A 25,154-nucleotide genomic window follows, 5' to 3' on the forward strand; every position below is an offset into this window, starting at 1 on the left:
TTTTTTTGTTTGTCTGTGAAAAGTACTTTACTTTATCCTCACTACTTACTATTGAAATAGTTCACATTTGTATATACTGATGTTTGTTCAGTGGCTGCAAGAGTTATTTAGAATACAGCAAGGAAGAAGAATTGGGGTTTTTTGTGTGTGAAAAGGAGCATTGACTATTCAAGGAGTAACAGCATGGCTTAGTGACTGTTAGTACAGTTACAGCAGGTATAACTCAGCTGAATCCTGTTCGAATGCAGTCATACATTAATTTGTATAGTAACAAGTAAAATGTAAAGGGTCTGATATTTTGTAAATGCTCCTCACCAATGACTTTCTAAAACAAATAAATGCCTCTAAATTCATTTACTAAATGATGTGTAGTGTTTTGAATAAAAGTATTTAGAATTAAAAAGAAATCTAAAAATACAAATTTTTCTTTTGTTTTAATAGTCAGATGGGACATTTTTTACAAAGTCATGGTGAGAGCAAGTGATGAATACCTTGCTTTGAGAGTCTTCTAAGCTTTTAAGTTAGTTTATGCAGTGAAATGGATAGTGAGTGATTTACTGTAATCTGCAGTAAATTTGCTGCATTTGCTAGCTCCTGTCAAGGAGGGATGGCTACAAAACAGTCTTTATATCTTTGAACAGATCTTTGCAGGCATTTAGGAAATAAAGGCAGTAAACCAGATAAAGACAAGTATAGTTCATCCAAGTCTTCCCTACTTTCCACCTTTTTAAATATGAATGCCTGATAGAAAAGGGCAGAGCAGAAGTTTTCTGTCCCTACCCGGCACAGTGTTGAGTATCTTGGAGTAATCATGTCTCCTTCCCTCTCTAGATATTTTGTCTGCCAGCTTTCTGCTTCTCCTTGTGTAGTTTGGTGAAAAAATGTTTTGAGGAGAAGGAAGTGTTTTTCTATATTTAATCTATTGCTATTTATTAATTATCTAGGGATAATAGGTTTAAGTGCTAGCTCTGTGCCTTTTTGTATTGATAACCCCTCTTGAGATCTCTCAACTCAGTGAAGATACTTTTTTTTTCCATTTTCATTTCATTTTTTTTAATTTCTTTTTTTCATTTACTGCCATTCTGTAATAAAACAGTCTTTGGTGAGTGGGACCTAATAGTGGTCTTCTTCTACCTAAAGGAGGATAACAAAAAAGGCAGAGCCACTGACATGGGCCAGAGATCCATTGCCATGAATATGGATTATTCCAGTTGTACTTGGGAGGAAAATGTTGAGACAGAGTTAAATATTGTGACATGGGAAGAGAGATTGGAATCTCCATCCATGGAGATTTTTACAGTTTGACTGAACAAGGCCTTGAAGCAACCCGTTAGAGCTCCAGAGCAGTCGTTGAATGCTGGTTGAAGTAGGTGACCTGCAGGGAGCTCTTCCAATCCAAACCTCTCTGTGGTTCTAAGCTGGTTGTTTTAGTAATTCTTAATCTCCACTTTGTATTTGAGTGATCAGACAAGTGCTGCCTGTTTGCTTAAAACATAATCAGATGATCTTTAAAGTGCACATACTCTTCCCTGTTTGCTCTGAACAGTTCCTGTTTTTATGCACTTGGATGGCACAGATGTCTTAAGTGTCAACTCAGGTGATTTCCATGCTGAAACATCTAGTCTTAAACAGCAGAATTATCTCTGTCAGATTATAGGTTTGGCTCTCCAGTATGTTCCAAAATATGTGGGAGCAGGAAAGGGAAGGACTATTTCCTTCCATTTCCCCCAGTGCCTCTTCTCTGCTTGAAATGTGAAGTGAGTCTGAGGGATTCTGCTGGTCCCTTGAGTATGTCATTATCCATTTGAAGGAACCTAGCAGGTGAAGCTGATATATAAGGAGCATTTCATTTTCTCCTACTCTCTCAAATGCACACAGTTGTGGATGTTTGTACTCAACAGAACCAGTGTGAAATTTAGTCACAGCCACAGCATGTGTTCTAATTTTCCGGGGAAACTTTCTCCCAGCTGTGGGTTAACCCTTTCTCCACTCTTCTTTCTGCTTCTCCAACTTTTGGGAAATTATAGGGAGCAGTTTCTGTGATCAAGGAAGCCTTGAGAGCTGGAAAAAGAATTAGTTCTCAGTGCTTCTGTTGGGGAAGGGAATAAAATTAAAACTGGGTGTTCATGGAATGTGTGTAGGAGATTCGATTTTGGTTTTTTTTTAGTTTCTTTAAAACAATTGAAACAACTGTATTATTGCACCCCTCAGTTTTTGTCCTATGCTATGACAAAACTAAACTGAAATTACATTGCTGCCATCAGTCTTAAGGTGCTGCTTACCTAGTGTGAGTGCTGCCATGCTGTTGTAAAGGTTCTGACCCCGGTAAACTGCATTCATTTTAGGAGTTTTGCTATTCTAACTCATAGGCTTAAATTGGATTTTTAAAGGAAGTGGTACAGATGCTGTGTTGACCAGGACTAAAGGGAGTGCCTTTTTTTTTTTTCTTTTTCTTTATTTTTGTCTTTTTCTTTTTTCTTTTTTTTTTTTTTTTTCCAAGCAGATATGCTAAGAGTGAGAGCATTTCCTCTTTGTGGAAGGAATCTGGTTGCAGGTATATTGTTACCACTTCCTGAAGCCTGTTATAGTGAGGAAGAAATGTGTTTGACATTCTTTCTGTGCACTAGAAAAGCATATTTGGAATTATATTTTGAGTTATCTATGTGTGTCCTTCTGTAAAAGAAGGGAAACCTTCTTTCAGCAGGAATATATATTTTTCTAGATTTTAAATCTAGAAATTTAAAAATGTTACTATGGTAAACAACCACGGTAAATTTAAATTTACAGTAAATTTTAAAGTGTTACTGTGGTAAACAACCATAGTCTGAAATGTCTAGTAATAAAGTGATCCCAAATCATACATCAGTGCTGAGTCATATTTCCCCCATTGTTGGAAGGACCGTTGTCACAAGTGTGGAGATGCTGCGTGCTCGGCAGTGCCCGCAGTGCCCGTCAGGAGGCAGACAGGGGAACACGGTGCTGGCTCGTAGAGGACACGGTATTTGCAGCGCATTGTGTTCAGCTGCTCTTTCTCCCTGGCCAGATTAAGTTATGTTGTGGCTTCCTTTGCCTGCTGCTGCTCTCTTCACTCATTTCTCTATTTGGATTCTTTTTGTGCTGAGATTCAGTCGTTCACAGAGCAGCAAAATGACATCTCCCGACTGCCTGCTGCCAGATCACAGCAGTTTAAATTGGAAACTTAAAAGCTGAAGCAGGTGCTGGAACTATTCTCCCTTTGGTCTGGTTCATTGAGTGCCAGCCTTCAGCTGAGGAATGGGAAAGGGAGGAGAATTGATTTTGTGATTAAAATCTCTGACTGATTAATATTTGCATTTCTTCAAATAGTTATGTGAAAATGCCATAAATTAAATCTGAGTTTAGTGGAGCTTCAGGTGGTTGCAATGATACTTGTTTTAGATCTGAAGTTATGACTCTGGGCCAAGGTGCTGTTTTTTTGTTAACATTAATATCTGCAGCAGATGTAATGTTTTTTTAAGAGACCACAGGAAGAACATGCTCTATTTCTGCTAGTTTTCTTAAAGTTTCCAAATTTGGTAAACTATGGAGGGTTTGGTTTGGTGGTTTTGGTGGTTTTCTGTTTGTGTTTTGTTTCGGTTTGCTTTTTCCAGTTCAGTTACAGGCCTGAGTTTGCAGCTTCTGCTTGAAAAACTGATTTAGAAAATCAAGAATGTTTTCTAGGCATAGTTCTGGAGTGAGCTTCTGCTTGGTATTTATTGATTGCTGCTGCTAACCAATAGAAGATCTGGGGAGGGAAACTCTCTTCACTCAGTGGATATTAGGGAGCCTACATGTATAATTGCAGAGGGGACTTTTTGTTCCTGGTAAGCACAAGTCAGAATTTAAATAGTTTAAATAGGAAGAGACCTCTGGAATTCATCCGCTCTGATACCCTGCTGAATGCAGGACCAGCTTGTGAGATTGTGTGCAGGGTTAAAGCCTGCTGAATTCTCACTGTTTCCAGGGATAGAGCTTCTACACCTTCTCTGAACAAACTGTTCTGGTGTTTGACCACCCTTCTTTAGAAGAAATCTTTCCAATACCTAATTGGTGTTCCCCATGTAGCTTCTGTCACTGCAGCTCATATTATTCTGCACTCTTGCATTAATTTATTCCTATTAGAAGAGATTTTTTTTTTCTTAAAAGTATAAGGTTGTCTTTCCATTCTCATGTGATTTGGCATGTTTGGACTAGCTTAGAGACTTTTTCATATGCTATTTGGGAGAAAAGGGACAAGGAATGCTTCTGCTGCTGGCATTTTAAAGAACTTGTGTTGATTCACATATGGCCCTGCAGGTCTGGGGTTTCTTGACTTGTAGTGTGTAAAAACAGTAACATTTGTGGTATAACAGTATAACACTGACTCATGATTATCAGTTGATTTTGGATGTTTGATTCTAAAACTTGATTTAGAAATTGCAGTAGCCTTTTGAGTACAGGGCATTTACTTCTCTGGTTATTGTTGAACATTGACAGGTAGGAGTGCAGGAGGGGAAAGCCCTGTGTTCCCACTAGAAATGAGTTTGGTGATGCTGAGTGAGCATGAGAGATTAGAGTATTTTAAAAGGTTTATCTTCAAACAGTGCTTATTTATTAGCCTTAGGTTTTTGGAAACCTAATTGAGATGTTATGCAATCAAATAATTTTTGTAGAAGCCAAAAAGTCTGATGTCTCAATGGTCTGGAACAGAGCTTATGTGTAGGTGTTTTCAGGGCAAATACTACCTTGTGCATCATTTCCACATGTTATTGGAGAGCCATGAAAAAGTTAAAGTGAACCATTATCTGGATGTTTTTACCCACCCTTAAGAGGAATAACTTTTCCCTCTGCTTATCACTGATCCACTCCTGCTGCTTTCTTTCTTTTTTGTTTCTTTTTTTTCCTTTTTCTTTTTTTTTTTTGTTAAAAACATTCTTTTTAATTCAGTGTGATAAAACATCCGTTATTTGTAAGTTGATTGAGCATAAAGTATTTCGTTATAAAATGGTCATCCATCACTGGAAGCTGGGGGCTGCAAAAAACATTAACTGTGCACTTTTGGCTGGAATGCAGCTTCTCCAGAATAATGCAGCTTCTGTGTAAAGTATGCAGCATAAAAAAATCGACTGTTCAGGAAAACAGGTGCTCGCCTTGCTCTCCCAGGGCTTTGGGATTTCATCCCAAGTTTTTGGAAGGGCCCTTAAACTCCTACTGTTACCTAGAGTCACTTTTTGCTTTTGAGCAGTGCTCTCAAAGCTGAAAATGCTGTTGTGTGTCAAGTGATTTCATTCTGACAAGACTGTGAGAATTTACTAGCAGTTTAACTGCTGCTCTTTTGAAAAAGATATATATTTTCTTCCCCTCATTCCTTAGCTCTTCTGAAAATTAGGTAGCTTTTTTAAAAATCAAGTTCTTTAACACTGACACCCAAAAGTGAGTGGCTAAGTGCTGCAGAGTTTTTTCTCCAGTTTGCACTGTGAATCTCCTTGATATTTTATAAGCTCAGCTGCTGTTCTTCTGTGTGATAAACTGTAAATATAATTTTGACTTCAACTTGTGTTATGCAGTGCATATCATATTTCCCTAACTTAAATATTAACTTGAAAAATAACTGTTTTAACTAAGAGTCTTAGTTAACTTTTGATTTTGGAAGGATAGGGTGGGAAGCTTTTATTGGACTGGTATTGCTGGGTTTTTTGATATAATTTCCAGGTAATCCTATGGCACAGCACTTAAGGCCAAATATGTTCCCTTTTCATATGAGGGGTTGAAGCAGAGATGAAGTGACTTGCCCAAGGGCATGAAGGGGAGATGAGTGGGAGAGGCTGAGGAGACTGATTTGCCTGTCTGTGATCAAGGGCCTTGCTGCCCCTTGATGGTCAGTTTATTTATGTATGTGCTTACATCCTGTCAGAGCAAATTCTGTAGGTCTAGGATTGAAAATCAAAAGGAAATTCTTCTGTCTTTGGCTTTTTACTGAGTTTTGGGAATAAGTGCTGTTGGAGTATAATGGTTCCATCCCAGAGGTCATGGCAGCAGAAATGCAAGGGGTGAGTGGTTAAAGCAGGGTTGTGTGTGGTGACCTGTTCAGTGTGTGTTGTGTATTCCAGTTGGAGAGCCAGGCTGTGTTGTGCCCCAGGGGAAGAAGAGAGGGAGTGAGGAGCTGGGGGCTGGCTTGAGCCAGCAGCCCTGTTTGTCTGAAGGAGTTGAAGTTTGCGCTGCGCTGTCGCTTTTACATCAGTCCTGCTGGGCAGCATGGAGTCACTGATGGCCTTTATCAGGATCACTCAGCTGAACTTCTGAGCCACTCAGAAGTGGTTTCTTCTGTCATGGGCATGTACTAGATCAAAAATATTAGTAATAGACTAAAATAGATCAGTTTGACACTTTCTTAGAGACTGTAACCTGTATTCTATTTCTTTACGTGGATTTTAAGCCATTTTGCTTCTTCACAGACATTTTATTATTTTACAGCAGATAAATTATTCCAGAGCATGAAAAAAAATGTATTTAATGGAGTTGGGGATTGATATAACATTGTTTCCATGATGCCTGTCTCAAGATACTTCCTACTTTGTGATCACTGAAGTTGAATACCATTCACAGATCTCTTCAGATGCAAAAACTAACCAAAAAAGTCAAAAGTGTTAAAACTCAGGATTTTGTTTCATTTCATGTATCATCAGGACCTTGTATCAGTGGTTTGCTCTAGCACATTGCAGTATGCAGAAATTAATTTCTTTCCCTAGTCCATTTGGAAGAACATAATGCTCACTTGTTGTCATTATTATAGGAATCAAGCTGCTGTTTAATGCATGTAGCATCAAAATTTTGGCACACGTGTGTGTACAAGGATTACTGATTGCTTCAATTATTGCTGGGGTGGGGGGGGTGGGGGGGGAAGGTTGCTTAATGTTTTTATTTTTACTGTTTGTATGTCTTAAGGTAATGGTTGTGTTGACTGCCAGCAGGCTGGACTCTTCTTCCTTTTGCTTCTGTTCCACTCCTCTAGGTTGAAAACTAATATCCCTGTGATGTTTTGCATTCTGCTTTCCTCAAGTCTCCCATTTTGTTCTGTGGTCACCTGGTGTGTGGGCTCCTGAGCTCTGGGCGATTGTATTTTGCCAGGAGCACCTGGGAGTTTTTGGTTAATATGGCAAAGCACAATGTCTCCTAGATTAGTTCAGGTTGAATAGAAGAATTTGTGTAAATCATAACAGCAAGGTACATTGAACCTTTGAGAGAGATTTTCGTCATTAAAAGATTCTTTCCTCTTGGGTCATCAGGCTTTTCTTCATTTCATTCTTTGGATTTTGTCTGTCTCACTGATGCATTTTTGATTCTCTGGCAACACAAGAAATGTCTTGGCTTGTTTGGGATTTGTTGTTCTTCAATTTCCTTTTAATTTTTCCCCTTGGCACTCATTGGCCTCCCTTGAGGAAAGGGTAAACAGAATGGAGTAACATCCAGACAGCTAATTGATGATAAAACTGTAATCTTTTTCTCCAGCCTCCTAGAAATAGTGAAGTTTTCCTTTTCACAACACGGTGAATTTGCAATGAGAGCTCTATTCATAGCGTGGTAGACACACAAAGCTGTGGAGAATTACTGTGCTTTAAAATACCAGGGAAGGAATTTTAATTTCTCCTGGGCTTTTAAATTGCCTACTTAGCTTGGGCCTGGTACTGTGCAAGATGTGTAAAATATCATAGTGAAGCAAGTCCAGTGACTGAATTGAGTTCTGTAGAGTGTCACAATCTAATTGCTCTTTATTCAACATGTACCAATTTCTTTTAGAGAGGAGAAAGAGTGCTTAAACTTGACATACATCAAACTTGTACTGTCAGTAAGATGAGCAGCTAAGTCCATCCTTTGGACTTGGCAATGGGCAATTCCCCACAGGTTTCATTTAGCCTGGTCTGTCTTGTTAGACTGGCCACGCTCTCTTTCCCGTATTAGGAGGGAACCTTGGGAAACCTAGCTCTAATTCACAACTGCAGCAAGATCAATAACTATCAGCATTTGGTCAAGGGCAGATGAATTTGTCATGGGATGGCTGCTTTTTGATTTGGTTTATTTTAGTTTAGTAGTTTCATTTGAGTTGAGTGTAGTGTCATTGGCTTGGAGGAGTGCCTGTGGGTTCTGAACTTCAGACCTGGTGCAGGTCTGTCACAAAAACTGGCTGTTATCATAGGTATGGTGATTTTCTGCAAGAATCTTTTGAAACAGTTTCATCCGGTTCTGAACAGACAAAAAGTGAAGCTTGCCTTCATTTTATATGCCTTTTTTTAATGGGATGGTTTTGTTTTGTTGGAGTTTTTAAGTGGATGTTAAGTTTCAGTTACCTGTGAAACTTTTAAGCAGTTTAGCTTACTGAGCTTCAGGCTAAGTAACTTCCACCCATGGGAGAAAAATGCTTCAAGAATGGGTAAAATCTCAAGTCAGTTTTTGTAGAGTCATTGGGGAGTTCAGTTTTCTGGAGTAGAATTAAGTGCCATTACAATTATCATTAACAGTTTAGAGCTTTTGTCTGTTTGTAAAAGCCACAAAACTAGTGGTATATTCCAAAACCTAACAGAGGCTTAGATCAGCTGTATTACCCTATCTCCTTTCCCTCAATCAGCCTTCCTGTAAGGGAGATAAAAAAGTATTCAAGCAGTTCTGAATTTGCTTATTTCTAGCATATGTAAATAATCTTACTGTGAAATGGGCTGGCAAAATCAAGTGGTGCTCTAATGCTTATCCTCTACTATGAAGTAGGAGAAAGGGTTTCATGAAAACAAGGGTGGATTAGCATTGAAATTACCCTTATTACTCTTCACACTGGCAAAAGATACACTCATGAGAGAGCAGTTTGGAGATGGGAGGCTTTTACTATATAGTTACTTGATTTTTTGCCTTTCATCAGAATTAGTCATGTCTTCTTAGAGTTGTTCAGGTCATGGGATGAGAGGAAATAGTCTAGGATTTGAAGCAAGGTCTGCTCCTGATGACCTTCAACCTTACTGTGCTAAATTACCCCTCAGCTCACTTTAAGAGCTGTTCTTATTTTGAAGCAGTCTTTTGATTGCAACCTCTGACCAGTACATGTCAACCATAGCTCAGAAAAAAGTTTGTCAAGATATTTGTCTCTGCTATCTCCTCAGTGCTAAGAAATAAAAACAGAATTAAACAGCTTCAGCTTTTGAAATGACGTCATATCTCGACACTCAGCAGTCTTCATGACTGGTGCTAGAAATTCAAGGTGGAGCAAGTACTCATGTCTGTACTTTTAAGTCCATCCAAATAGAAACCGTGGAACTTTGCCTCCTGTGTACTTCCATACTTCTGCTGATGGCATTTGCTTTCCTTGTGATTGAAGTGAGTAGCTTGGGCTTGTAATACCACTCTAGAACAGAGTACTACAGCTGGATGAAAAGTACTTTGGGAACAGTGGAGACACAGCTGGAGTTTACAGTGAAGTTTTGGCTGAAAATACTTTAGCAAGTTCCTGCTTATGAAAAAATGCCCAGGAAATTTTAATGGTCAGTGAGAGCAGCTGAATTTGAAGCACAGCATCAGATGAAACTCCTTATAACTAATGGCACACACTGGTGGTATTGTCAGTGCTTCTGCTTCACTGGTAGGGAAATATAATAAGTAATTCCATAGAAGACAGTGTTTTAGTTGAGTTTATGTTGCCCTAACTAAAGGATGTGAAGAGTCAAATGCTCAGTATGCATTATGTCATGCTTCCCCAAAATAAAAATCTCAGTTCTGAGGGGTGCTTGAGATCTTGGCACTGTGGAACAATCATTTGTTAAAGTCATGTTTAATGAAAGGGAGATAAACACACGAAGCTGGAGTGTGACAAATGAAAGCATTTGTGCCATTGTAATGAAATTAGGCAAACAGAACAGGCTTGACATCTCTGGGTTCCCCTTGTCAAACTGCATTTGTAATTCCAGCTTTGCGTTCATGTGTGGCTGTGAATGGCACTGTTTCTCTCTTGGTTTGGTGGGTTGGGGCCCCTGAATGACCACTTTAATTCACAGGGCATTAGCTTTGAAGAGTATATTTTACAGACATCCATAGAAAAGGATTGTAGTTAATTCATACTTCTCCTTCATTGGCTGGAATATCCTTGATTTTCAGACTGTGTTTATGTTTATTGTTTGCAAAGCTTTTGTTACCATTTATTATAATGAAGTATTGGTTTCAGAGATGCACAAAGCTTGCTTCCACACATCCCTGCGGTATGTATACTGTGTTGCACAATCCCCACGGTATTTATGTGTTTTAGAAACTAGGATGTAAGCTTCTGGCTCCTCAGCTTCTCCTTAGCTGGCAGAATCCTGTTTTCTTTATCTATTAAGAGCTTAGATTAGGATAAGACGATGATACTGTGGGGAACCTGGAGAGAATATTCGGTGGCTTTTGATGACCACTTGTTTATGAAGTTTAGTGGACATTGGCATTATTTTCAGGAAGGAAAACTAGAGCTTTCTCTCATAACACTAGCTGCACTATGCAGACTGTATAGGTGGCAACCTGTTCTCCTTTCAGATCAGAAAATATCTACAAATGTGCTACCAACTGCCCTGTGTTGCAAGGGCTGGTCTAGATATTGCAAGAAAAACAAAATGAGAGCAACTAAGACCCCATTGTAGGGGAGAGATGGTCGAGGATTCTTTTCACTTGAAACACTGCCTGTACCAGGGCTGTGTGGAGCAGAACATATACTCAGGAACAAATGAGTGTGGTTCATTTATAACATAGCTTTTTTGTACTTGTCATCCAGCATTAATTGGCTGTTATTGTCTGGGGTTAAATGTCAGAGTTGGAGTAAATTTGCTAGCTGGAAGTCAGGGTGTGTCTTTTAGCTCAGGTGCAGAGTGGCATGTGTTCCAGTCAGTCTGGAGAATTTGTTTTTGGAGTGGTGAAAAACATGCTCCTCCTCTGTTTATCAGCTGTAGAGCTGCTGTAGTTGCAGTTTTGCCGGGGCACCTACAACCAGTATGCATATACTGTTCTGTGCCTGTTACCTAGGGAATCTATGTAAAGCAAATTCAAGCTCTGAAGATTTTTAGAGGAACAAATTACTATAATTCTGTTTGCTAGATTTGTTAACTTCTAAATTAAACAGCTGATAATCACAGGACTAACTCAAAATAACTTCTCATTTCCCAGCAATCCTGCATTTTGACCTAGCTGAAATTAAGCCACTACTTATTTCAGCAGTTAAAATGTTTATGAAAATCCAGAAAGTGTGACCACTCCGTACTTTAGGATGATTTTAAAAGGCAAGTACCATTTTGTCCTTTTTTCTTGGGACATATTCAGTCTGACTTGCTGATCCAGATTGCAGGGGCTTCTCATCCTTTGAGTGAAACGACAAAATGTTTTTGGTGTTTGTTGAGCGAACTGAGAATAAAGAGCATGTCATGTAGGCCAGAATGGCAGTGTTTGCAGAAAGTGGTTTTGAGGATGACCCAGGAAGCACTTGCTGAGACTTCAATTTTCTGTGGCATGAACTGATTGAGCCCCAAGGCAAGAGTCCGGAAAGCTGGATTTCTGCTCTGTTACAGTGTTACCTTGGTCTTTCTCTCACCTTTAGAAAAGAGAATGTCTGTTCATTGTGCAGCTCAGTTTGCAAGCAGGGAGCATAGTGCTGCATGCTCAAAGCATTGCTGTTGTCTGGGCTCGCCTCGCTGGAGAGGTGCGTGGGATCCAGCTCAGACAGCCTTTCTGAAGGCTGGGCGTCAAAGGCCAACAGCTGCTGCATAAGAGGAGCCCAGGTCATGTGGTTTGGGTTGCAGTTGCCTGTCCTCGGGACAAATGATGTTGAAATAACTTGTCATAAACAATTTTTTCTTGTTCATTTACTCTGATTCGGAACACATAGCCGATCCTGATAAGAGTCATTCAGGAGTGAAGAGTTGAATTGCCAGAGAAAGCAGCTTATGTGAGCGTTTTAGATCAGGAATGTGCCAACAGTGTGCTAACAATAAGAAAACTCGTCCGAGAGGGACCTGCTCCTGCACTTCAGGAGAAAAGGGACACCAGAGGTCTGATGCAGTTTGTTTGCTGAAGTGCCAGAATGGCTGGATGGGAGTGCTGAAATGGGAGTTAGGTGCTTAAACATGAATTAGTTGATTAAATATCATTATAGACATGTGTGTCTAAGTGCAAATAATCCATGGGAAGAATGAAGGAAAGCACTGTGGTCTCAAAGGAATTGTGTCCTCATTAAAATTGCCAGCCTGAAGAGTAGGCTTTTTGATACATTACTTAAGATACTCTTTCCCGTCTTCTCCATTTCCATGCGCTGCTTTAAGCTAGCTGAGCATTACTGAGTGTTGTGCTGATGCTGGTCTCCACTTGCTTCTCTGAAATTTTGTTGAAAGGACCTGTGTGAAAAGAATGGGAAGTGCTTTCCAGCTGGTTCCCAAAGCAGACCAGGGTCTTCATTTAATTCTAAGTAATGTATTAATATAATTTTTTTCTGGCTTTGAGTAGATTTCAAAGGAAGGCTGCTTTAAGGAGTCCCTTGTGAAATTTTGTTCTCTTTGTGGATAGTTATTCAGTGTTTCCTCTTGTAATACCCTTGGCTGAGGTCATGCTTGCAGGTTTGGTGGGTTTTCAGATGGGTTTTTTGTTTGGTTGTTTTTTTCCCCCAGAGCTGAAACTGGTTACTTAAGTAGAGAACCATCCTGTGTTTTCTAGTTAAAACACTGAGAAATGTCTCTTGCTAGAAAATTGGTAGAGAGAAAAGCAGCAGCTTGTTGAAGGATTCAGGAATTGCAGTCTTTTTTTCTCCCTGCCTCAAAGAAGCTCATATGACAGATAAGTTCAATATTTGATTATTTTATTAAGGGTATAAATGCCAGTGATCCTGTGACACTATTAGCCATTAGACTTGTTAACTTTTATTAGGAATAAAAAGTATGTTTCAGCAAGTTGAGCCAAGTGTTGTACTTAAATATTTCCAGTCTCAAATTATTCCAGTTACTTCTAATGCATTCCTCTGTGCCTATGTACTAGCTGTCTTGTGGTTGCCTTCACCTGTTTTTAATGCTTTTTCTCCTAAATCCCCCTCAGGGCTCCTCTTATCTTGATTCCTTCTGCTTTATTTGGTTGGGCTTGGTTTTTGTTTTGTTTTGGTTTTTTGTTTGTTTTTCTTGGTCAATTTTCCTAGTTCTGGTTATTCTCTTCTGTATTTCTTTTCCATTCCCAAAGCGTCTCTTGATCATCTTGGAAAGTTCAGGAAGCTTGTTAGTTGTTTTTTCTCCAGCTCAATAGCTCAGTGCCTTCTTGTACTGCAGCTTTAGAGTGGGTCCTTGCTGGCCAAAAAGCAAGTAGAGGAGTGCCCTTTTAAATTGTTTGGTTGAGAGGCTTATACAGTTATTTTGAGAACAAGACAGAAGAGTTTTTAAGTTAGGGTATCTTGTGAGGTTTTCCTGTCTTTGTCAAGCAAACATTGTAGAATTTTATTGTAGAAATGCAGTTTGTATTCAGGCAAGGAGCTGCAAGAGGTCCAATGAACCTGGTTGTACATTTGTACTTTGCATGTGATTAGTGTGGAGTTTTATCTGTAGTAGGATGTTACAGGGGTGGCAGAAGGTGGAACAGAGTCTATAGAGTTCAAGGCTTCACACAGTTCCAAGAGTAATAGGAAAATGAAGCTACATCTGCCAATGAGTTAAAGCATAAATTTAGGCAGCAGTGGCCTCTGTGGCGTTTACAGAGTGTTCCTACAATCAGATTTTAGAAGGCTCCAGAAAGCTGTTTTGAAGATCACAAGAAAGTGAACTTTACAAAGCATTGCATTTAAAATATACACATATACCTACCTATGTGTGTGTTTTGTGTGTGTGACCTTCCCACCAGCCTTCTGAAGCTAACCTAGAGCAGGCTTTTTTCCCTCTGAGATGAAAAATGTATATTCTTAAAGAGAAAATGAATCCTAATAAATCAAGTCTAATTGTCTTTTTAAAATTATTTTTATTTTACAGAGCTATCTGAAATTGAACCGAATGTCTTTCTTCGGCCTTTTCTGGAAGTAATCCGTTCTGAAGACACTACAGGCCCCATAACTGGGTTGGCACTCACCTCTGTGAATAAGTTCCTCTCATATGCACTAATAGGTATGTTATGTGACTTGGTGGGATTTACCAAAATGCCAGCCAAATGCATCTCTGTGAGCTGTGTCTTTGGCCAGGATACATGCTTGCAGTCTTAATATGGAGATTAGGGAAATAAGAAAATTGTCATTAACACTGGGGAAATCAGCATCTGCAGTTTCTTAATATCTTACTGGCTGATCTTTCATGCTCCTACAGCTGTGTCTGGAGACAGAGCCAAAGCCTCTGCTCTGCCCTGACTGCTGTGTGTGCTTAGGGCCTGCTGCAGGACTGTGCTGGTCACCAGCTGCTTTGTAATGTCTTCCAAGCAAAAGGGCTAGGGAGGGAAGAATACCAGCTTAGATTACAATGTTGCAACATGTAGAAACACAGTAGGATTTATTTAGTTTTGTGGACTAATATTTCTGCTCTAGAGTGAGGATGATTTTTTGCCCGGTCCCAGACCTTGTCCAGTGGTGTGCCAGTACTCTTCACTTTCCAAAATTGTCATGGCAGAGACTGTATTGCTGCTGATCAAACTTTCAAATTTGCACATTTTTCTTTGTATCTGTGAAGGACTAATAATGTGCATGTGGTCAGTTCCCGTGGCTCAGCTGGCTTGTAACTCATTAGCTGACTTTCTGTCTGCCATCACTGTGTCACCCTGTTGTTAGTGGTACTCGATTTTTCTCTGTAAGTTCTGTTAGTACTTTGTGATAATACCTCTGTGAATTGCAAAACCTGTTATCCGTGTTTGTTTATATATAGTCTCACTTAAGGAAAATAATTTTATTAGTCTTCCTTCCCCCTGAGTTCAGATCTCTCAGTTCTTTTTCTCCTTTACATTGTAAGGGAACACTTTGAATTTTTGATTGTTTTAAATATTTAGTTCTTTAGAGATAGGCTGAAGGTAGTTAGGGAAAGAAAGGGGCTTTATGTCCATGCAAATCACTTTTGCAGGAAAGACGCAAAACTGAAATGAGCAAAAATAGAGACTTGCAGGAAAAAAGATTGAGGTGTTGGATGAAAATCTAGTGTATGAAGACTTCAGTTAGTGAGTAGTGTTTGATATAATTAAGTACAATAATATAACTAGAATGATGCAATAATGACAGAAGTTTCTAGGACAATAAAGAAATTTTAAAAAATAAGCCTGTAAAACCTGTCCCCCTGAAGAATTAAGCAATAATGCAAAATATATGACTTTCAGCATTACAGTTAGGGATGGACTCTTCTTCTGGGCTTTTATGACCTATATCACATGTCCAGGCAATGTCTGCACAGGCAGCTGGCTACAAATGCTTGATTTGAGGCAGAAACAGGAAAAAATGGAGTTTAGAATTTATAGCCTTTCTCTAGCTACCTGTTGTTTAGAATATTAATTGGGTCACTCCAACAGGAGTGCATCCCTGTACCTGTTGGTGATTGTGTGTCTTTGTAGTAGGCAGTGGAAGACTCTCTGCCTGGCTTTTTTTCTGGGGCAGAACCTGTAATCCAAGACCTTCGTTGTTGCTTCAGGTGACATTCAGAGCAGCCTTGTCCTTTGTGCTGCTCCAGATACCAGTTAGGCTGGGATTAGTGGTGCTGGCTGAACATCTGGCTAGGTTGTATTGTTAAATAAAAGCTTTTTGGTATTATAATTTCTTTTTGTAATATGAGACTAAAAGTAGTCTAAAGACTGCTTGCCTAAACATAGGAAATGCTTAAAACTGTTCTTAATGTACAAATCTGTCTCAAACTATACAGAGCAAGAGAGAAGAAAGCTGGCATAACCATGGTAGGCAAGTTGCAGTGTGGCAGATATTATAGTGTGTTTTGGGGCTGCATGACAGGTGAAGCCAGCACTTCTTTAAAAAGTGACAGTAGCAATGTCTGTTCTCTGAGTGGCTGGTTTTTGCTGTTCACACTGGGTTGAAAACTAGGCTGCAGTGAAAGGGCCAAACTCCTCTGATAAATATCTTTGTTTAAAATGGCTTTCTTTTCCCATTTTCAAAGTATTTCATTGCTAATCCTTGTGCAGTCTTATTGGTTTTTTATTCTTTCACATGTCAGGTGGTTATCTGTCTCCTTTTTAGGCCAGTATTTCTCAGGGGTATGTTTTAAAACCAGTTAGAAAAGAATAATTCCTGAGTAGAGTTTAAGACTTCTGATCTCTGGTAGTTTGAATTGCAAATTCACTAATGATATAGTGTGCAATCACAGCTCAGTTAGATAAAATTACTTGATATTCACCATGTGTGTATTTTAGCAGGAATAGTTAGCATTACAGTGATTATCTTCTGCTCTAAGTACTTCTTCTACAAGAGTTTTAGTTGATAAATTACACAATAACTTTTAAAGTACTAGAAAACTGTGTGGTAATACTAAACTCCTATTGATTTGTATCCCTCAGATTAGTTATTTCCTTGCTCAGCAGTTTTGCAGTAGCTAGTGAGCTGTCAGCCTGCTGGATGAGCTTAAACCTTAGCTATAGGAAGACTAGTGGCTAAATTTCAGAATTAGGTTTTTCTGTATTTCCCTCAGAAAAAGTATGTGCTCTTTTTATTGTCCACAGCAGCTTTTGACTCCATTTCTAAAGTTAGTTTTCCCTGATGTTCCTGGAAACTATATATCTGTAAGGAAGTAGCTGTTGCTCAGCTTCCAGTGAGAGGACTTGCTGTTTAAGTAGTTTAAGGCTTGTTCTCCCCTCCACCTTTTCTGTCTCCTTGGTGATTTATTTTAGTTCTATTAAAGGTGTTACTGAGCAGGCTTCTGGCTTTCCTGAATTCCCTCTGGTTCAGAGCCTGGATTTTCTGATTTCTCTTTGTTCTTTTGCCCACCTGTTGTAAGACTGCACCTGGTATGAATTGTATGTATCTAGATGGGGTGTCTAGATCTTTGCATTGTAGATGGCAATTTTCAAACTGTTATTGTTGCTCGCTCAAACTTCTTGTTAGTGATTCTGAGCAGGCATCGATACATCTTTCTGTACTGTTTTCTCACAAGGGAACAAAGATTTTTGTCTGTATATTGTTTCTGCAAAGTAGAAGTATCTGTGCTTTTAATTGAACTCAAGAGGCTTTATAAATTGACCTGAATTTGTAGTGCTGTTCCAGGGAGCCAGAACTGAAGTAGTCAGGCGTGATGTGTTCTGGGAGAGAGGCGTTGAAGGTAGGGGCTAGAACAGCGAAGCAGTACTCACAGATCTGTTAAAGAAGCATGTGCACAACTTGCATGCATTTTCTTTTCACACAGACTGTTTATCCATAACTATGATTAAATAGATCTCTAAGACCAGAGTAACTCACATCTCCTGGAAAAGGTGACAATGAAGTGAAATCTCTGTGTGCTGCCTGTGGGAGACTTTTCTGCAGCAAGTTGCTTTTTCGTCTTGATTCCTACTGGGCTGCTTTCCACTGTGGTTGTTGAAGTTGGTTAACAGTAATGCTCATGTAGGTGCTGGCATTGTAACACCACTGGTCTTTGCCTAATTTAATTAAGACAATTCAGAATGAGCCTACATCACCTTTGGTGATCTATGCTATTACCTCCATGAATAAGAGTGCATGACTCACCAACTTATGACTGATTTTATTGCCTCTGGTAGAAGAGTAGTAGCTTCTCGCTGGATTATAAGCCGTTATTGAAGGTGTGCAGAGGACTGCTTTTGACAGCCAGACTTCTTACCTAATGCTTCCAGTTTTGTATCCTGTTGTGTGCTGCTGCTAAACTGAGTGAAAAGCGACCGACTGGTTTTAGAACAGCCTTCTTAAAAGCTCAGTGAAGTTTGTTTGGCAAACTAGGAGAGGAACTTGCTCTAAACTGTGCAAGATTTCTCTGTGTGTGTGAACAATGTCAAAAGTAAACCAGCTCTGTTCTGAAAAGGTATGTGTAAGAGATGGCAATGGCAAAGTGCTGCTCCTATGCTGATTTATGTGATTCTAAAGTACACTGGTGCCATTTCACTTTCATGCAACTATAAGAAATTTCTTACCCTGCAGCCACTCAGGATAGGAGTATGGTAGAGGGCTGCTGTCTCTGGACCACAATAAGGGCAGCTTTCTTTAACACCAAGGGCTTATAGTCCTTCCTAGATATGAATGTTACTGGAGTCAAAGAGGGAATCTGCAAAGCTTCTCTGCAAAGCTTAAAAGGTCTTGCTTGGTTCCTCTGTCAGCATCATTGTTGCTGGACTTCAGGAGGCCCCATTGCCAATTAATGAGGTATTAAGCAATGTTTAGGTTGTCTCCTTTCTTTCCTAATGACTGTTTAGGTAGAAGGGTATCAAGATTCTTGCCCAGTGCCGTATTGTCTAAGTGAGAATGAAATCAAAGCCAGAGGCAGCTTTTCTGAAGCCACTGTAATGTAGCATGAGATACAGTTACTGGCAACAATCTCATCCTAAACATTCTCTCAACTGCACCATTGTTTGTAGCTGCAAAAGACTGAAATGGAGAGAAGGAGCCTTGATGAATGATTGGAGTGGGAGGCCTGCAACTCTGATATCGAAACTGTGATTGTGTCTGTCTGCTGTTTTCTCTGGGGAAAGCTGCTGGTCTGTTCCTTCCCAGCTCTCATTCCTTGAGAGGGATGTAGAACAAGAGACAATTTTCCCTTCTCAATTTAGTGGAACCTGTTTGGCATTTTCTTCTCATGAGAGTAAATTTTAGGTCCCCTATATTTAAGAGCTATTTTTTCTTTATTCCCAAGGAGAACCTGAATGCATTTAGTAGCTGATTGTGCTGTATTGTAGGGAACAGGACACAGTCTTAGAAGTTAACTTCTAAAACATAGAGAACCGGTAACAACAGAATCGTAATTATTTTCTTTGTTAAGTTATATTTTTTTTTGCAAATGTAAGTAGATTCTTGATACATCTTTCTGAAAGCTCCTAGTTATAAAGCCTTTCTGTTAATGGGAGGTGAGTTATGTTCTTGTCAGGTCAACTCAGTGCAAGTCACATAAATTGAGAAAGCTGAATACACAATATCTCTATGTAGATGTCTCCCCACAGAGGTGGTAGACTGTAGATGGCTGTTCTGTGACACCTCTTACTCTGTTACTCAGATCCCAGCCATGAGGGCACAGCAGAGGGGATGGAGAACATGGCAGATGCTGTCACCCATGCTCGATTTGTGGGCACAGATCATGCAAGCGATGAGGTTGTCTTGATGAAAATCCTACAGGTAAGATGAGAGAAATGGTAATTACCATAATGGTTGCTGCCTATTGTGGAACATATCCTGTTACATAGAGATGAAGAGGAGGAAGCAATGTTTTGACTCTGCAGGAGCTTAGTGACAGACTTTATTTTTAAACAAATGGCTCATATACCTGTAGTAAAAGCTTTCCAAATGAAAATAGTTAAAAGCCTAAAATAAATTATTTTAAAATTATGGGCTTGATAATGTGGTAGTGTTGGTAATCCTACCTTCTGCATGGTCTGTGTTGGGGGAGTTAATTAAGAATATGGAGCTCTCAGACTTATTTTTGAGAAAAGTTTTTTGTAGAGTCAAAACTATGGACTGTAAACCTCTTTGGTCTGTGTACTTCTGAGCAGATAACTAGCTCCTGAATTTAAATATTGGGTAGCATGCAGTGTATCAGACCCCTTTTAGAAGTGGGTCAGATCATTCTTGTCTCATAATTGGCTTCTTGAGCACAGTGTTCAGTTTGAAATTACTCCAGGAGAAGCCTCCTTAGGTTTTCTGCTCATGACAGTCTTTCTTGAGGAAACCAGCCTCCTCTTGGGAATGCATGCAAGTATCATTGCAGAGTGGTACATGTGGGTGCTGTTCTTTGCAGGTGTTGAGGACGTTGCTGCTCACCCCAGTGGGAGCCCACCTCACCAATGAGTCGGTGTGTGAGATCATGCAGTCCTGTTTCCGCATATGCTTCGAAATGAGGCTCAGTGGTAGGTTTGCTCATCCTTCTGCCATCAAGAAACTGATCAGGTTTCCTCAGCATTAACTAGTTCTGTTGTAGAGCATGCATCCATGGAAAGCTGCTGAGCTTTATATTATTGTGTCTTCCTACAACTTCATGGAAGATTTGTTGGGTGTTTGCTGTTCGAGTTTGGACTGCTCTGTTCCCCAGCTGTGTAGCGCCACCGTGTGATGCCGTGACCATTTGCAGTAACGCGGGGTTGGAGCTGGTTTTAATAAATTTGCCGTAATCTCTGTAAACAAGACTCGGAGGGGAGTCTGCTTGAAGAAGCCTCTTGATAATATCACACTGAGTAATGACACCTGTGTTATTTGTTTTTGTCTTCGCAGAGTTATTGAGAAAATCTGCAGAGCACACTCTGGTCGACATGGTGCAGCTGCTCTTCACAAGGTAAACCTGCTTGTGTTTGCCTCAGCATTGCCGAGATGGCCCTCTAAGGACAGAAAGATTCCACACTTCCACTTAAGGGCCCTCAGAAAAATCATCCAAAATGGTCATTATTTAGAGGTGGAAGAGGATGAAGGATTTGGCACTTTTCTCTAGGGCCGACCCTGTCAGACTGCAGGGAGACAGAGGTAGGGATGGTTGCCTGGTTTAGGGTGTCCTTTGAGGAGAGATGGACAGCCAAGTAATGAAGAGCTTTAGGATAGAGAACCAGTTTCAGGACAGAGAATGCAAACTTCACTGGAAAAAAGGTGCTCTAAAAAAATATAGCTCTCTTTAGCAGAGAGAACAGAAATAGTGTTGAATACCCACACACTGATTTTTAGCTGAGAGCTTTGACCTCACACATCAAAGAACATTTAAAACACTTGAAATCGTGTGTCTTGGACAAATGTTCTTCCTTTTTCAGCACCCTTCAGGTAATTAAGATGACTTCTTTAAAACTCAAGTAAGTTAATTAACTTCAAAACTGTTTCTCCAAATAGTGAGGTAATCATAGACTTTCCCTGGGTATTGTAAAAAGGAAATTTTTACAGGTACATATATACTTTTAGTAGAAAAATATTTTGGTGAAACTGACAGCTTATGAAACACAGTTGCATCATATTTTTTTTCCCATTATCACACAGTTCCAATGAGATCTGAGTTTTCTTCTCCTCTGTGTGTCCTGCATCGTGCACTAGATGAATGTTGGGCAAAGGCAGAATCAGTCTCCTCAAAGAGGAGAAACCACATTACTTTTTCTCCAAATGCATATGTGAATTTTACTTGGTGCTTTTTCATTACTTCCTCTGTAATCGTCTCCTCTGTCCTTCTTGATAAGGCTCAGAGACACCATCACCATCTGTGCCTGTGGACATTGGGATAGAGTTGCAAAGCAGAGGCAGCAACTGCAGGGGTGATTTGGCCTTCTTGCTTTCCTGAAAATGAAACAGCCAAAGCTGTGCTCTTAAGACTTTTATATCCTCATCAAGTAAAGACAGAACTGTAGTAAAGAAACAGTAAAGAAGAGAGAGCAGGGTGTGTGGAATTGTAGAGCTGTACGTGCTGTCGTTTGGTAGCACAGGTGAGAGCAGCCTACCTCATTCTGAGATGAGAACTGCTTATCTCCAAAGATTCGGCTTAATGTACATCTGCTGCCCTCCACAGTTGTGTTTATATGATGCTGAACAGAGGATAACTGCTGGGGTTTCTACAAATTCAAAGAGAAGAATTGCCATGACTAGTAATAAATAACACGTACACTGCAAGAGTCCTGGTGTGGATGACGCTGATTCAGCAGCGGTTTCTAGCAGCATCACAGAAACCTGTTTTGAACAAATGTAAATAGCCCACTGCTGAAAACATACACTGAAGGAAAATAAATGGTCTTTACATGGCAGGGAAATCAATATAGAAAAACAGCCATTAGCAGTAATAGTGTGCAAAGCACCTCTCATCTATGCTTGTGTGAGTTCTTTCCCTTGGCAGATTTTGGCAGGAAAAGAAATTAGTAGAGTCTCTCTTTGTGAAGAAAACCTAATATGGGTTTCTTCACAAAGAGGCTCGTACACCTGTGGTAAACCTGTGGGAGTTAGTATCTGCAGCATAACTGGAAAGACCAGCCTGTTTCTTTCCCCTTCTTGTTAATCCATATAAGCTTATGTATTTTGGCTTGCTCTTTGTATTTCAGGTTGCCTCAGTTTAAAGAAGAGCCTAAAAGCTACATGGGAACGAACATGAAGAAGGTAAGACCCAGCACTGTGTTGACTGTTCTGCTCCTGTCTTTGGCTTGCGCTCATTTCTATTTTGTTTGTTTTCACACTTGTATTTCTTCGTTTCCACAAGTCCCAGTTCACTGAAAGAGCATGTTTAACTGCATAAATGGACATAGGTTCATTAATTCTATGGGATTAAGTCCAGATAGTCCAGTGACAAGTCTTTTTAATGATACTGCTGCCTAAGTGAGACAGTGTGGATTCTGGGAACAGCCATCAGTGCTGTGGGCTAGAAAACCCCAGCAAGTTTTGGGACCTGATGGTGTCATTGTCTGGTTATCTGCTGTCTTCTGCTCTCTCTCCAGCTTCTTTTAATCATTCTTCATTCACTACCGGTCCAATACTGAGCTCTTGGGATATATTTTTGTCCAGTTCCTCCTGTGTGGAAGGGAAACTTTTTGAGGCTGGTGAAACAGCATGAAAGCATGAAATTGGCTTTTGTAGAAAAAAATTTGGTGGCTTATAGAAGGGACAGCATTCTGTGGTGAGCACCTTAGTTCACATGATCAGTGCCATCTCTATTAGCAGCTAAATCAAAGTAGATTTTTCTTTATCTCCCTTTTCCTAAATGTACAGTTTTTGGAGGGTAGAAGTTCTGGATTTGTTCAACACCACCATCTTGATAAATACAGTGAGGTTTTTAGTAGCTGGAATCTGTATTTCAAATAACATTATGTGACCTTATATGATTATTAATGTAGTAATTTCTTATTGAGGAGAGGACCTATTGAGGAACTCCATATATACTTCTATATTCTTTATATTCCATATGAAGAATGTCAGTAAAGTTTGTCTGATTCTGCTGTTTAGAGCAACAGGATGGGCAAAAGTGCTAGAGAAGAAATAACCACCTTTCAACTTAACACTGAATATACAGTTTATAGCTTCCACTCTGTTTGTATTTTGGTAAGTTGAGAAAAGGGACAGCATAGGGTAAGCATACATTTCAGAGCCATTATAGAACTGTTTTGAGAGACTGAATGCTTGGTTGTAGGAGTCTGAAACCTAATAAGGCTTAGGGCTTTACTTCTTGTATGGTAAACCAATGAGTGCTTGTTTCCCTTGCTGTGGAGAAGTCACAGGGTTTGTGATGATGGTAGGCTGGTGCACAGAAAGCTAAAAGAGATCAAGCTCATGTCTTGCAGGAGCCAGGCTTTGTTGGTCTGTGTACAGGTGTGAAGGGAGGGTGACTGAATTGAGGAAGGCTGCCCTTCCCAAGTGATGGCTGCTCTCATCTCGGTTAAGAGATGCTCTGTCTTGTGTCTGCTCTGTGCAGTTACCCTGTACTGTCTCTTTGCTGTGCATGCCAGGAGTGTGCCCTGCAGCCTTGCTCTCTGCCAGGTTATTCTTCTCTTTGGGTTTATTTTGCTTTGTTTAAACCATGCATTTGCCTATCTTTCACAGATTTCTTCAGGTCTCCTCAACAAACTGGAGCTAAGTAGTGGGGAACAGCCCAAAGCCCTGAACCAGTTAGAGAGGGTATTGATCTTTAAGAACCCGAAGGTTGCTCTCTCCCTTCTCCCCTCTTACATTACTCCCCTCTTCCTTCTCTTGTAAACACCACCTGAGAGAATAGTTATGTTGTGTGCAGCAAATCTCCCTCCACTCATTTGACACAGCATGGCTTTTGGAGACAGTGCATGCCGTGGTTGCTTTGCAGTGTTGTGGCTGCAGATGGGGCAGGCTTGGGAGGCTAGACCCTTGTTTTACTGCAGCATTCACTGTCTTGGTGAGTGCCACCTCAGACACCATCACAGCATCCTCTGGAGGAAGGGAGTGGGAGGGCCTGGGTAAGACTTCACAGTGAAAACTTGAAAAAAGGAAACTTAAAAAGTGTAGATTTGTCTCTGAAGTGTTGTGTGTCTTGCCTGTTGATCTTAATTATAGACAAAACTCCTCCATATTCCTGAGGAGTCTTTTGACCCAGCATGCCTTAACATTTTTTTAGTGAAGGTGAATCTCTGAGCTTTGTTACTTGGTACAGGGCCACAGAGTTCAATGCTTTCTGAAGTTTTTTTTTGAAGGAGATTGCTGTGTATTTTCAACATCTTTTGTTCATGTTTCTACTGAAAATATGTGTCCCAGCACAGTATATGCTAATGGGGGATCAGTGGGGCCAAACTGATTTACAAAATGTGTTAGTCCCTGCTAATTCCCCTAGAAAATACTTCTAAGAAATACTGTAGGCATGCAGATTATTTGGTTTGGATCAAGCATAGTAGCCCTGAAAAACTAACTTAGAACAGTTCTCAGTTTTCCATGTTGGTTCATAAACTTAATGTAGCTTTAATTTTTGTCTTCTATTAATGTTACTTAGTCCAGACAGAGCTGAACAGAACATTTAGAAATGCCAGTCTTGTCCTGTGTCTAAGACAAAAATAGTTGTATGAACGGGATAGTTTGAAAGGCTCAAGACTTGCAGATTTATGCAGAGTTACACAGAAAAAAAAAGACTAAGAAATGTTTCCCTTTGCAGTAGAAAGCATTCTAGGTAAACATTGGGTTCTGCTGTGGGAGTGAGGAGGAACATAAATCTCAGTCTTCACAGATTTTTGGGATGGCTTTTGTTCATAGTTGCCTAAGATGCATAAATGCATTCACCAAATAACCTTCATTAGTTGTTGCAGTACAGGCAGGTAGGAAAATGAGATGACTGGATTGCCTTGGTGTCTCCAGGACTCGGACCGTGGACTGCGTTCTCTCTGCATGCTTCTGTGTCTTGAACGCTACTTGGTGTGCTGACCAGTTCCATGCTGCATTAGAATGAGCTCATGTTTTAGTGTAATCACTTTAATTACTAATCATTGGCCCCTGCCCTTTTCTCTTGAGGCTTACAGTATCTTATGGAAAAACAAACGAGTACAGGTAAGGTGGCTTGTAGAAAAATGAGATCTCGTGGACCCTTTAAAAAGAATCTTGTAGTCTTACA

General features: G+C 40.0%; 1 protein-coding gene across 5 annotated transcripts in view; it reads left to right on the forward strand.

The window, feature by feature from the left end:
- Positions 1-25,154, forward strand: part of GBF1 (golgi brefeldin A resistant guanine nucleotide exchange factor 1) — a 98,760-nt gene that overhangs the window by 41,754 nt on the left and 31,852 nt on the right. For 2 of the 5 annotated variants that reach the window (XM_071438993.1, XM_071438994.1), the window contains exons 4-10: positions 13,992-14,123; positions 19,146-19,264; positions 19,884-19,992; positions 20,354-20,414; positions 22,141-22,195; positions 23,630-23,704; positions 25,055-25,090. In XM_071438993.1, the coding sequence (XP_071295094.1) occupies positions 13,992-14,123; positions 19,146-19,264; positions 19,884-19,992; positions 20,354-20,414; positions 22,141-22,195; positions 23,630-23,704; positions 25,055-25,090 (587 nt within the window). The remainder of the gene's footprint in view (positions 1-13,991; positions 14,124-19,145; positions 19,265-19,883; positions 19,993-20,353; positions 20,415-22,140; positions 22,196-23,629; positions 23,705-25,054; positions 25,091-25,154) is intronic. The other 3 variants (XM_071438996.1, XM_071438997.1, XM_071438995.1) reach the window with 2 other exon arrangements.

The sequence above is a fragment of the Agelaius tricolor genome, unplaced genomic scaffold (assembly GCF_023055355.1).
Source record: "Agelaius tricolor isolate 1412-34295 unplaced genomic scaffold, bAgeTri1.0.p SCAF_13, whole genome shotgun sequence".
In the NCBI taxonomy this organism is placed as follows: Eukaryota; Metazoa; Chordata; class Aves; order Passeriformes; family Icteridae; genus Agelaius; species Agelaius tricolor.